Source organism: Thamnophis elegans, chromosome 7 (genome assembly GCF_009769535.1).
Source record: "Thamnophis elegans isolate rThaEle1 chromosome 7, rThaEle1.pri, whole genome shotgun sequence".
NCBI lineage: Eukaryota > Metazoa > Chordata > Lepidosauria > Squamata > Colubridae > Thamnophis > Thamnophis elegans.
Genome location: NC_045547.1, coordinates 78,870,729 through 78,885,222, shown reverse-complemented (window position 1 = coordinate 78,885,222; position 14,494 = coordinate 78,870,729). Strand labels below are relative to the sequence as shown.

Genomic DNA, 14,494 nt, shown 5'->3' with positions numbered 1-14,494 from the left:
ATTCTGCGGGGTGTTACGGGGCGAGTTAGAGGAGCGCCAAGATGCTAAAATGGCCTCAGGAGAGGCCGGCTAAGGTGAGGAATGCCTGGGAGGGGCAAGGGGCAGGGCCAGCCAGTGGTGGGAATCAGCTGGTTCGCCAAACTGCACACAAAGTTAACGACCGGTTCCAGTGAACTTCTGGTCGCTGCAAAGGGAAAGAGCAGATGCCAATTCATTCCAAATGCGTTGCCAAGGACTGCCCCCAGTGCAAGAATTCAAAGCCAAAGAGTCATTCAGAAACGGCGAAGGATCCTAGCAAGAAAGCCAGGGACAATTTTTGTCCTTTTGGTTCCAGACGATCGTCTCTTTAACTAGTCTGCGCCTCTTCTTTCCACCCTGACAGCTTCCCTCATTTTCTCTCATGGTACCGAAATATGTCACTGAGTAACTCTAATGCCAGACCTCCTAATTAGGCCTCCAAAGTGTCTCTTTTTCAAAACACACCCTGTCATTTTGGGCACACACCAATGTATCTGTCATCGGTAAGTGACAGAGGCACCGAGTGGAATAGCAAGGGAAGATTAAAGGGTGCGCTTTAGATGGAGCCCATCTGCGGAAAAGTAAGATTGGTTAATCTCCAAAACTGAACACTTCCACAAGAGAATCATTATGGAAGCTATCGAAATAGAGAAACACCCCCACAACATGAGTAAATGTGATGATACCTCCCGCCTACCAGACATCTGGAAACCGGCCCTAGTCAACAAACGAGCCCCACCCACCACCCAGGCCGTTACAACACGAAACAACAACGGACACACAGCCAGCACCAATCTACCAATCATGATACAACCACACAACCAATCATTCTGCTTACTGAAACAAAGCCAGCACTCCACACCCCCCCACCAAGATTTATAGAAAGACGGCAGCTCCGACCACGTTTTAAGCCCAAAACCCAGCCTGAAGATGGCGAGTGAGACCTCGCCGAAACATTGCCAAGACAATCTCAATCTTACACGGGAAAAGACCCGAATACAATAAGACCAGCATATCTACTCCCGTGAAAATCTACAAAAACAAATCTATCTATATCTATATCATCTATATCTATATCATCTATATCTATATCTATATCTATATCTATATCTATATCTATATCTATATCTATATCTACATCTACATCTACATCTACATCTACATCTACATCCATATCATCTATATCTATCTATCTATCTATCTATCTATCTATCTATCTATCTATCTATCTATCTATCTATCTATCATCTATCATCTATCTATCTATCTATCTATCTATCTATCTATCTATCTATCTATCTATCTATCTATCATCTATCTATCTATACCTCTCTCTCAATCTCTGTCTGCTTCTCTCTCTCTCCCTCCCTCCGTCTTGCTGCCTCCCTCCCTTAATGTCTCTCTCCCTCCTTTCCCCTCTCTCCCCCTCTCTCTTCCTCTCCCTCTCTTCCTTTCCCCCTCTTCATCTCTCTCTCTCTCCATCTCTCCCTCCCTCCCTCTCCCCTCTCTCTCCATCTCTCCCTCCCCCTCTCTGTCTCTCCATCTCTCCCTCCCTCTCTCTCCCTTTCCCTCCCTCCCCCTCCCTCTGTCTCTCTCCCTCCCCCTCTCTTTCCATCTGTCTCCATCTCTGTCTCTATCTCTCCCCCCTCCATCCCTCCCTTCTCTCTCCACCTCTCTCTCTCTCTCTCCATCTCACACACACACAATCTTTCTTTCTCAAACTTAGAGCAAGCCTCTAAAAAGGTATTGCCACTGAAACGTGATTTACAAATGCTGTGCTCTGCAAATCAGTTAATGGGGGTTCACTCAGTGACACTCCCAGAAATTGGTTTCGCGAGCCTCCAGGGCCACATTTCTAACTGCAAATATTTACCGTTACGGCTTTGGCAAACCCTTCTTGCATTTTAGGAGTTGATGCAAAACGGGTGGCCCTCCACTTACAGCCACAACTTGAGCCCTCCAATTTCTGTTGCTAAATGAGACAGTCGCTCAGTGAGTTTGGCCCCGTTTTACCACCTTCCTTGCCAGGTTTGCCAACGGCACGGTCGTTAAATCAATCAGGTTTCCCCCATTGATTTTGCTTGTCAGGAGGTTGCAAAAGGAGATCAGTGATCCCCAGGACACTGCAACCGTCATAACTATGAGTCAGTTGCCAAGTATCTGAATTTTGATTCGGGGACCACAGGGGTGTTGAAAAGGTCTTAAGTGTGAAAAACGGTCCTAAGTCACTTTTTCAGTGCTGTTGTAACTTTGAATGGTCACTAAATGAACTGTTGTAAGTCAAGGACTGCCCGTGGGAAACCTTTGCTACCAAAATTGTGATTTACTCCTATGTGAAGGCTCCTAGCTGGAATTAGATTTATGCACCTTCCTGCAGTTTCCTTTTGCCTAGATTGGCAAAAATCCCTCCACAATTGATATTTATATGGGACACGATGGCTCAGCGGCTAAGACTCTGAGCTTGTCGATTAGAAAGGCCGGCAGTTCGGCGGTTCGAATCCCTAGCGCCACATAATGGAGTGAGCTCCCGTGACTTGTCCCAGCTTCTGCCAACCTAGCAGTTCGAAAGCACATAAAAAATGTGAGTAGAAAAATAGGGACCATCTTTGGTGGGAAGGTAACAATGTTCCATGCGCCTTTGGTGTTTAGTCATGCTGGCCACATGATCACGGAGACGTCTTTGGACAGCGCTGGCTCTTCGATTTTGAAACAGAGATGAGCACCGCCCCCCTAGAGTCAGGAACAGTGGTGGGATTCAGCCAGTTCGCACCTATTCGGGAGAACCGGTTGGTAACTTTCTAAGTAGTTCAGAGAACCGGTTGTTGGAAGAAATCTCCTTTTGTTTTTTTCCACTTTACATGGCTAATCCTGTAAGGAAGGCAGGAAGGAAACATTCTGGTGTTATTTCTAGCCTAATCTTTATTGACCTGCTTACAGAAACTGCCTCTCTGGTTAACCCTTATTACATTGTAACAGATAAGGCAAAGCGCCCATCAACCTGAATGACCTTGAGTTGGCCAAGCCCACCCAGTCACATGACCATCGAGCCCCACCTACCCAGCTGGTCATTAGGGCAGAGAACCGGTTGTTAAATTATTTGAATCCCACCACTGGTCAGGAATGACCAGCATGTATGTGCAAGGGGAACCTTTACCTTTATATGCATATACATATACATATACATATACATATACATATACATATACATATACATATACATATACATATACATAGCAATAGCAGTTAGACTTATATACCGCTTCATAGGGCTTTCAGCCCTCTCTAAGCAGTTTACAGAGTCAGCATATTGCCCCCAACAATCCGGGTCCTCATTTTACCCACCTCGGAAGGATGGAAGGCTGAGTCAACCTTGAGCCGGTGAGATTTGAACAGCCGAACTGCAGAACTGCAGTCAGCTGAAGTAGCCTGCAGTGCTGCACTCTAACCACTGCACCATATGTATACATAATATACATATACACAGCACAAATAAAAATACAATATACATATACATATACATATACATATAAAGTGTTTCCCTTTCGCAGTATGCTCCCTCCCATATTTGGGCACACCAGGTGCTTTGACAAAAGAAAAAACACTTAATCATTCCCCTGGCTCAGCTGATAAGGGAGGAGAGCTTGTGGCTTAGAGGTTAATATAACTGCCTAATGTGTAAAAACAGCCTACATTTGAATCCCAGTAAGGGTATGGCTAGCTGATGAGAGCTAAATAGCTTGAAATAGACCTATTCTAGTCTCCCTTCATTTATTTATCAGGAAGGAAGAGAAGGAATAAGGAGGGAGACAGGAGAGAAAGAGGGAAGAAAGGAAAGAAGTAAAGAAGATAATAGAATGTTGAAGAAAGGAGGAAGGAGGGAAAGAAGATAATAGAATGATGAAGGAGGGAGGGAGAAAGGAAGGAAAAAAAGAAAGAGAGAGAGAAGGATGGAAGGAAGGGAAGAAATAAGGAGGGAGAGGAGAGAAGGAGGGAAGACAGGGAGGAAGGAAAGAAGGAAGAAAAGAAGATAATAGAATGAGGAAGGAAGGAGGAAGGAAGGAGAGAAGGAGGGAAGAAGTCAGGGAAGGAATGAAGAGAGAGGGAGGAGAGAAGGAAGGAAGACAGGGAGGGAGATAATAGAATGATAGAGAAGGAAAGAAGCAAAATAACACAATGATAAGAAAAGAAGGAAGGATGGAAGTAAAGAAGGAAGGAAGAGAGAGGAGGGAAGGAGGCAGGAAAGGATTTAAGAGGGAGGGAGGAGAGAAGGCGGGAAGGGTGTGAGGAAGAGAGGAAGAATTGCTCTTATCAGAGAAAAAAGCTTAGCACTTGAGTCGAGAAGTGGGTATATTACCCTGAGCATCTTTGAAAGGTTCTTCTCATATTACATCAACTCAAATCATTCCTGGTGTGATCCCCCTTCATGATCACGGAACTAAAAATTGTCTACTTGGATTATTTAAAAAAAAAAAACGGTTTAATCTGTTTCCTCGTGTCTCAATCTGCCCTCCACCTACCGAATTCAGACTGAGAGCTATTTTAAGAAAACGGCACGCGCTGATACCGAAGATAAGATGCAACTTTCTAAGATCAGGGAGCTGCCTTCCCCTCTGTTACGCATCCCAAGAGATCTTCAACTCTTCTCACTAGTTGGCCGGAAGTCCCAGCTTTTGCAATTCCCGAGAAGCAGTGGGATGCACGAAAGAGCAAGCATGCATGTTCCATGCTGCTTATCAACATCTTCAGCAAGGGGTGGGATTCAGCAAAACGAATGCTAATTTTGCAAGGACTGGCTGGCCATGCCCGCCCCTCCCAGGAGTCTCCACACGGCCCATTCATCATGCCAGGTAAGTGTAGCAGGGGTGGGTCCTGGCTTCTTTTATTGCCAGTTCGCTCAGGGCTGTGCTTCGGGGGGACGCATGCGCTTGATGCGTGCTAGGCGTGCATGCGCAGATGTAAAAAAAATTGCTTCTGTGCACTCGCGGAAGTAAAAAACAAGATGGTGGCTCCTAAGGCGCCACTGATAGAACCGGTTCGGGCGCACGTGCGGCCAAATTGCTACCTCCTCAGCTGAACCGGTCCAACTGGTAGGAACCCACCTCTGAAGTGCAAGGCGTGCACGGAGGCTCCGGGAGGACGAAAAATTGGCTTCCTGGAAGTTCCCCATGTCTAGAAATGGGCCTATTTTTGCCCTCCCGGAGGCTCTACAAAAACCTTCGAAGCCTCGGAAGGGTGAAAACGCCCCCTTGCTGTGGTGCAAGAGGCTGAGTAGGCCACGCCCACCCAGCAAGCGGGCAGAGAACCAGTTGCTAAAAGTTTTGAATTCCACTTCTGATTCTTCAGCCACCAGTGTGAGGCAGCAGCCCAAAAACCCAAGGCCACCCTAAGGCTGTATTAACAGAAGGGTTATTCCCATGAAGTATTAGTACCGCTTTACAAAGCCTTAGTAAGGCCACACTTGGAATACTGCATCCAGTTCTGGTCACCACGATATTAAAAAGATGTGGAGACTCTGGAAAGAGTGCATAGAAGAGCAACAAAGAGGATTAGGGGCAGTGGTGGGTTTCAAAAATCGTTCGAACCTACTCTGTGGGTGTGGCCTCCTTTGTGGGAGTGGCTTGCCGCCCATGTGACCGGATGGGAGTGGCTTGCCGCCCATGTGACCGGATATGAAGATGCCGACGACACTTGTTAGAACCACCTTAAATTGCCTCACACACAGCACTGGCATGCATAAGAATAGGATGTAAACTTGTTTTTTAAAAGGCATCTTTGGTTTGCGTTAAAACAACTTCAACACACACAATGTTCTGATTGCACCACAAACGCAGTAGTCATCCTTACCTTTCACAGAGGCACTGAGTTTTATAAATAGGAGCATGATAGTGTAGAATAATCATATCCAAGGACCAGTGGTGGGTTTCAAAAAAGTTTGGAACCTCTTCTGTAGGTGTGGCCTGCTTTCCGAGTCCACTGGTGGAACCTCTTCTAACCAGTTCGGTAGATTTGACGAACCGGTTCTACCGAATAGGTGCGAACTGGTAGGAACCCACCTCTGATTAGGGGGCTGAAGGCTATAGCTGCAATGGTTGTGTGAAAAATGGTCACTTTTTTTCAGTGTCGTCGTAACTTCGAACGGCCACTAAAAATGGTCGCAACCCAAGGACTACATGTATTAGGTTAAGCCTCTAGCTCAGTGATTAATAGATATTATCTTAGCTTTGAATGATGAGTTTATAATAATGTTATTATGTAAGCATATTGTGACTGTATTTTAAGACACAACTTTGTTGCCTAGTATTCTATGAGTTCTGGAGTGGTGCCGTAGCCTAGAGGGGGAGCTTTCGCCTCACAATCAGGAGGCTGTGAGTTCAATCCTAGGTAGAGGCAGATCTTTCTCTCTCTGGGCACAATGAGAATATATCACCTGCAGAAAACTCCGCATTGGCAATAGGAAGAGCATTCGGCCAGTAAATGCTCTGCTACCTCCATTCACAAAACTCCGCATTGGCAACAGGAAGAGCATTCGGCCAGTAAATGCTCTGCTACCTCCATTCACAAAACTCCGCATTGGCAACAGGAAGAGCATTCGGCCAGTAAATGCTCTGCTACCTCCATTCAGTCGCCCAGACTGCACCATGCAAGGGATTATGGGGTAGTTAAAAGAGGGTGTGAGCTCTATTGGTTGTGAGCTGCTCAACGTTTGGAATATAGGACAATAATATTTTTTATTTTATTTCCAGCTATCCTATAAATTATAAAACGAAATAGCCTAACGCTTCTGGGTATTAGAAGAACGAGTGTGGAGGAAATAATGGTAGAAGCGTACATCTGAAATAATTTTGGCGTGCTGGAATTTATATTTCACAGATGAAAAGAATCTTCCATCCATTTCATAAAAAAATAAAATGATATATCTCTGAAATAAGGGATAAGCATCAAAATATAAAAAGAAGGCCCAAGATCTCCTAAATTTTAGGGTAAAAAAGGGCCTTAGAAAAACAAGCTTTTCCATGAAGCTGCCTGGCAGAAAATGTTTTGAAATGAAAGAAGCCACATTCTCTTTCATATCAGATTACTATGCCGGTTCTTATTAATATTATCAATCCCATTCATTTGGGTGTGCTTTCTTAACTTCTAAAATAAATTAAGTATAGCTTTCAAGCTTGATAAGACACATTCTGTAATATATATTTGAACTGATACCGAAGGATTTTGCTTTTTTAACCATAAGTACATGAAAAATGTATAAATACACATATGAAATCCATATATTTCTCTTGGCATCTATATAGGAAGCTCTTTAAAGTTTGTACGTGACATATATTTTTTTCTCAAGTGAAAACCCACAATTTTAAGGACGCTTGTGATCATAATATGATTCTACATTTCTTCATCCCCTCATAATCTCTTTTTAATCTTCAGTGATCAGCGCTGACTCAAATTCTCCAGAAAGTACTTAAATACCTTGCTTATTCAAGGTTATGTAATTTATTATGGATTTCCTCTATTTTCCAGTTAGATGTAACATTTGTATTTGGTTAATACTAAGATTGCTAGTTACATCCTTTGCAAAACAATTAATTGCCTCAAAGTTGTTGCTTTTAAACAAAATAACTCCAGTTTATTTGGAAGGAGGAAGGAGCATAACTATGCTCAGTCGTTTTCCTGAGTGCACTGAAGAAAGTTTACATATTACAGAGTTGGAAGGGACCTTTTAGGTCATCTAGTCCAACCCCCTGCCCAAGCAGGAGACCCTATGCCATTTCTGACAGATGGCAGTCCAGTCTCTTCTTGAATGCTTCCAGGGATAAAGCTCCCACAACTTCTGAAGGCAACTTCTATTCCATGGGTGGATTGTTCTCACTGACAGAAAAATTCTCCTTATTTTCAGGTTGAATCTCTCCTCGTTCAGTTTCCATCCATTGTTCCTTGTCTGTCCTTCAGGTGCTTGGCTTATATGAAAGTTATATTTATATGAACTTGGTTATATGAACATTGGATAGATCCATGATGGTTCGAATAAGACCACATTTAGAATTCTACCTCCAGTTTTGGTGACTCCAATACAAGCAAGAGGTTGAGATTTTGGAAGGAGTTCAGAGAAGAGCAACAAAGATGACTAGAGGCCGTAACATATAAAGAATGATTGCACAAACTGGGTATATTTAGTCTAGTGGAAAGAAGGACATGATTGTAGTCATGTATTATCTTAGCAATGTCCCAAAGGTGCTTTTTTAGGAGGCAACTGAACTTTCTTGTTTGTTCTTTTGAAGACATTTCGTTTCTCATCCAAGAAGCTTCTTCAGCTCTGATAGGATAGTGGGGAATGGAAGGATTTATATATCCTTGCAGACAGCTGGTCATTTGCATCCTTTTAGAGGGTCCTTCAAGCACTTGGAGGTTTTATCTGTGTCCTTAAGGTCACCTGAGTGGTGCAAATGGTTCCTGTAGTCTGCATTTTTTCCCTCTGGAAATCCATTCCTACCCCCACACCATCCCAAGGGTCTTCATCCCAAATTGTATCGGCAAAAGTCTGTAGAGATTCTCAGTCATCCAGGCCATGGTTTCCCCAAAGGTGCTTTTTTCAGGAGGCAACTGGACTTTCTTGTTTTTTTTTCTTTTGAAGACGTTTCCCTTGTCATTTGAGAAGCTTCTTCAGCTCTGACAGGATAGTGGGAGAATGGGAGGATTTATATTCCTGTGGGAGTAGGAATGGATTTCCAAGAGGGAAAAATTCCAGACTACAGGAACCAGGAGCGCCACTCAGGTGACCCTGAAGGCACAGATAAAACCTCCATGTGGCTTCAACGATCCTCTAAAAGGATGCAAATGACCAGCTGTCTTCAAGGAATATAAATCCTTCTATTTCCCCACCATCCACTCAGAGCTAAAGAAGCTTCTTGGATGAGAAGCGAAACATCTTCAAAAGGAAAAGCAAGGAATTCCAGTTGCCTCCTGAAAAAAAAGCATCTTTGGGACAACCAAGACTTGGATGACGGAGGATCTCTACGGACTTTTATCTTATCAATAGAAATTTTGGGCTCAATTCAGAGGTGGGTTCCTACCAGTTTGCACCAGTTCGGTAGAACCGGTTCGTCAAATCTACCGAACCGGTTAGAAGAGGTTCCACCAGTGGACCCGGAAAGCAGGCCACACCTACAGAAGAGGTTCCAATTTTTTTTGAAACCCACCACTGACACACACACACACACACACAGACAGACAGACAGACAGACAGACAGACAGACTGACTGACTGACTCACACAGAGAAAGAGAAAGGAAGAAAGAAAGAAAGAAAATAAGGAAAAAAAGAAAGAAAAAGTGAGAGATGCAAGAAAAAAAGGAAAAAGGGACAGAGAAACAAAAGTAAGGAGAGAGTGAGAGAGAAAGAGAGAGAGAGAAAGAGAGAGAACACATGGCCGGCAAGCCACTCTCACTCGGTCACATGGCCGGCAAGCCACTCCCACAAAGGAGGCCACACCCACAGAGTAGGTTCAAATTTTTTTTGAAACCCACCACTGACACACACATGCGCGCACACACACACACACACACAGACTGACTCACACAGAGAAAGAGAAAGAGAAAGAAAGGAAGAAAGAAAGAAATAAAATAAGGAAAAGAAAAAAGAAAAAGTGAGAGATGCAAGAAAAAAAGGAAAAAGGGACAGAGAGACAAAAGTAAGAGAGAGAGAGAGAGAGAGAGAGAGAGAGAGAGAGAGAGAGAGAGAGAGAGAGAGAGAGAGAGAGAGAGAACACATGGCCGGCAAGCCACTCCCATCCGGTCACATGGCCGGCAAGCCACTCCCACAAAGGAGGCCACACCCACAGAGTAGGTTCGAAAAATTTTTGAAACCCACCACTGGCTCAATTGTAGCCCCAAGTCAGGGACTGATCTGAGAGAAGTATTTTTTATGTAAAAATCTGGAATGGGATTCCCTTGCTTTAAATAACACTGCATTTCCCCCCCCCCCAAAAAAGATCTAGCTTTGGGTTTTTGTATTCATCACTAGACAATAGGAAAACTAAAATTGATGGTCATATCAAGTTCAGTTTGCCATCTCAGTTGTGACCATTGTTAACAGCCCTCCGTGGGGTTTCCTATTTAACAGATTTTGAAACGGCGTGCGGCTGCTTGAGTCCTTTCCGTGCTAGATGTCAAATTCCATCTTGTCTTCTGGAGAGCTACCCAGAAAGTAATGCCTACAGTCACAATCTATCCAAACGATTCAGAAGCATACGGGAGCATCACTGCTGGTTTTATTACGTGAGGCTAACCTGTATTAACCAGTAATCCGGTTCACTTCTGGTACTCGCTCAGGGAGCGGGAGGGTTACTTATAAACTGTTCTGACTTAGGCTTCCTGAGAAAGCATAAAACATAAACTTAGTCCCGAAAACCCTCTTCTATTTATACGGCTGTGAATTATGGCCATTCACAGCCCGCGAGGCTTCGCAAACAGTTCGTGAAGATTCCGACAGACGTCTGCTCGAGTTGCCACCGTCTTTCAGGGGAATGTGGATAAACACTCACCTTTATCTCCCTGGGAATGCTGCCAGAGACCTAACTGCCAAATGCAGAGCAAGGCCGAACTTAGCACAGAGTCAAACAGAACTTTTCAAAGCTTGAACCGACCAGAATGAACTAATTGCTTCCTGCAAAAGCCCATGTCCCGTGCACTTCTCTTTTATGTCTTATGGGAGGGGCCAATCATCTCCAAGTCTTATTCCCAAGTCGACCCTGTTTTCTTAATTGTTCTGCAGAACTTGGCCAGGAGTCTCGGAGAGTCACGGACCAATGAAGCAAACTAATTGTCTCCTGCAAACTCCACTCCCCTTTGCTCCTCTTTTATTTCCTCTGGGAGGGGCCATTCATCGTCCCCCTGTGGCCTTACTCCCAAGTCGACCCCTGTTCTTTAGCTGTTCCCTTTGTCTGGCAACTCTGTGCATGCACACACTGGGAACAGGCTCCCACCGTTCTTCTGCCTCGCTGATGTCAGACTCCGGAGGCTTCCAGAGGCAGCAAATAACTACCAGATGGTCTTGGCCCCCTCTCTGCCTTTGAGCCCTCATCCGAGCCTTCCCCAGACTCCAGGACTGGCCCATGTTCCTCCCCAACCTCCTCACTGTCCGACTATGCTGCCAGCTCTGCTGGCAGCTGGCAGGCCACAACAATGACATTACACCCCCCCCCAAAAAAAACCTTAGAATTTCTAACAGTTAATACTAAAAGCCAGAAATTATAAACTGGGTAGGTCTAGTTTAATAGAAAGAAGGACCAGGGGAGACATGATAACAGTCTTCCAATATCTCAGGGGTTGCCACAAAGAAGAGGGAGTCAAGCTATTCTCCAAGGCACCTGAGGGTAGAACAAGAAGCAATGGGTGGAAATTAATCAAGGAGAGAAGCTACTTAGAACTGAGGAGAAATTTCCTGACAGTGAGAACAATTAATCAGCGGAATAGAAGTTGCCTCCAGAAGTTGTGAATGCCCCAACACTGGAAGTCTTTGAGAAGATGTTGGATAGCCATTTGTCTGGAACGGTATAGGGTTTCCTGCCTAGGCAGGGGGTTGGACTAGAAGACCTCCAAGGTCCCTTCCAACTCTGCTATTGTATTGTATTGTATAAGAAGCAATGGATAGAAACTAATCAAGGAGAGAAGCTACTTAGAACTGAGGAGAAATTTCCTGACAGTGAGAACCATTAATCAGCGGAACAGAATTTGCCTCCAGAAGTTGTGAATGCCCCAACACTGGAAGTCTTTGAGAAGATGTTGGATAGCCATTTGTCTGAAACGGTATAGGGCAGCAGTTCTCAATCTGTGGGTCAGGACCCCTTTGGGGGTCAAACGACCCTTTCACAGGGGTCGCCTAAGACTATCGGAAAACACATATTTAAAAAAAATACAGAAAACATAAAATAATTTTATGGTTGGGGGTCACCACAACATGAGGAACTGTATTAAAGTGTCATGGCATTAGGAAGGTTGAGACCCACTGCTATAGGGTTTCCTGCTTAAACAGGGGGTTGGACTAGAAGACCTCCAAAGTCCCTTCCAACTCTGTTATTCTATTCTAATAATCATGAAAAGCAAGTGAAGGGCTTACCTAATGAATTCAAGTTAGAATAAGGGTTGCAGGAGAGGAACACTTGACTTAAAGCTGTCCATTTATTGACCATTCAAAGTTACAATGGCATTGGGCAAAGTGACTTCACACTTACGACCTTGACAGCCTCCTCACCGTCAAAATTTGGACGCTTGAGAACTGGCCTGTGTCTATGATGGTTGCAGTGTACCGATTTAGCGACTTTACGGTAAGCAAAGTCATCGGGGAAATCCCTTGCCTTTGTTTTTCCTCGGACGTCACTTCCCTTCTCCTCCAAGAGGCTTCTTCGTTCAGAACTGAAGAAGCTTCTCGGATGAGAAGCGAAACCTCCTCAAGGAAAAACCAAGAAAGTGGTTGAAAGAGAAGCGAAACGCTTGGATGAGGAGCGAAACGTCTTCAAGAAAATAACCAAGGAAGTCCAAGAGTCCAGTTGCCTCCTGAAAAAGCACCTTTGGGACAATCATAATCTGGATGGCTGAGAATCTCTACAGACTTTTGGTGATACAATTTGGGATGAAGACCCTCGGAATGGTGTGGGAGTAGGGATGGATTCCCAGAGGAAAAAATTCCAGACTACAGGAACCATTTGCACCACTCAGGTGACCTTAAGGACGCAGGTAAACCTTCAAGTGTTTCAATGACCCTCTAAAAGGATGCAAATGATCAGCTGTCTGCAAGGAATATAAATCCTTCTATTCCCCCACTATCCTGTCAGAACTGAAAGAAGCTTCTCGGATGAGAAGCGAAACCTCTTCAAGGAAGTGGTTGAAAGAGAAGCGAAACGCTTGGACGAGGAGCAAAACGTCTTCAAGAAAAAGACCAAGAAAGTCCAAGAGTCCAGTTGCCTCTTGAAAAAAAGCCCCTTTTGGGTCAACCCTTGACCTGGATGACCAAGAATCTCCCTAGACATCTTCTTTTGAGGAGCAAAGTCAATGGGGCCATTTGGTTCTTCTCCTAGTGTTAGCTCAGAAGAACAACATTGACCAAAGCGAAGAGCCAAATGTGCTTTTTCAACAGGCAACTGGATTGTCTTTGTTTTCCCTTGAAGACGTTTTGCTTCTCATCCAAGAAGCTTCTTCAGTCAGAACTGAGGAAGCTTCTTGGATGAGAAGTGAAACATCTTCAAGGAAAAACCAAGAAAGTCTTGAAAAAAAGCACCTTTGGGACAACCGTGACCTGGATGGTTGAGAATCTCCATAGACATATATCCTTACTCCATAATTACTCCAAACTTACTCCAAACATTTAGCCCTTCTCTAAGGTTGTCTCACCTTTGGGACAACCATGACCTGGATGGTTGAGAATCTTCATAGACATATATCCTTACTCCATAATTACTCCAAACTTACTCCAAACATTTAGCTCTTCTCTAAGGTTGTCTCACCTTTGGGACAACCATGACCTGGATGGTTGAGAATCTCCATAGACATATATCCTTACTCCATAATTACTCCAAACTTACTCCAAACATTTAGCCCTTCTCTAAGGTTGTCTTACCTTTGGGACAACCATGACCTGGATGGTTGAGAATCTCCATAGACATATATCTTTACTCCATAATTACTCCAAACTTACTCCAAACTTACTCCAAACATTTAGCCCTTCTCTAAGGTTGTCTCACCTTTGGGACAACCAAGACCTGGATGGTTGAGAATCTCCATAGACATACATCCTTACTCCATAATTACTCCAAACTTACTCCAAACTTACTCCAAACATTTAGCCCTTCTCTAACATTGTCTCACCTTTGGGACAACCATGATCTGGATGGCTGAGAATCTCCATAGACATATATCCTTACTCCATAATTACTCCAAACTTACTCCAAACTTACTCCAAACATTTAGCCCTTCTCTAAGGTTGTCTCACCTTTGGGACAACCATGACCTGGATGGTTGAGAATCTTCATAGACATATATCCTTTACTCCATAATTACTCCAAACTTACTCCAAACATTTAGCCCTTCTCTAAGGTTGTCTCACCTTTGGGACAACCATGACCTGGATGGTTGAGAATCTCAATAGACCTTGTGATCAAAAACAATCTTACCTTTGTTTTCCAACTTCAGTTCTTCTGCTAGTAAGCTGTCCTGCCTATTGCCAAGGACAAATGCCAGGAACGAGAGGATCATGGCATCCAAGATTCCGATAATGGCTAAGATGTAAGCCCAGCGGATCGAACAAGCTCCCAGCGTGTACTTGTCTGTTTTCTCACCGCACATCCGCTTCACTTCTTTTGCATCCCAGCCATCGGGATAAATCATACAACCGAGGATAAGGCAGGCAGCTGAGAGGATAAAAGGGGTAAGGGGGAGGGAGGAGGAAGAGGAGGAAGAAAAGGAAGAGAAGGAGGAAGAAAAGGAGGA

At 44.2% G+C, this 14,494-nt stretch overlaps 1 protein-coding gene across 1 annotated transcript in view; it reads right to left on the bottom strand.

Moving 5' to 3' along the window:
• Positions 1 to 609: 609 nt before the first annotated feature.
• Positions 610 to 14,494, bottom strand: part of LHFPL3 (LHFPL tetraspan subfamily member 3) — a 117,432-nt gene continuing 103,547 nt past the window's right edge. The window contains exons 2-4 of the mRNA XM_032221886.1: positions 14,179 to 14,415; positions 9,882 to 9,945; positions 610 to 655 (exon numbers count right to left, since the gene is read on the bottom strand). Coding sequence (XP_032077777.1) covers positions 610 to 655; positions 9,882 to 9,945; positions 14,179 to 14,415 — 347 coding nt within the window. The remainder of the gene's footprint in view (positions 656 to 9,881; positions 9,946 to 14,178; positions 14,416 to 14,494) is intronic.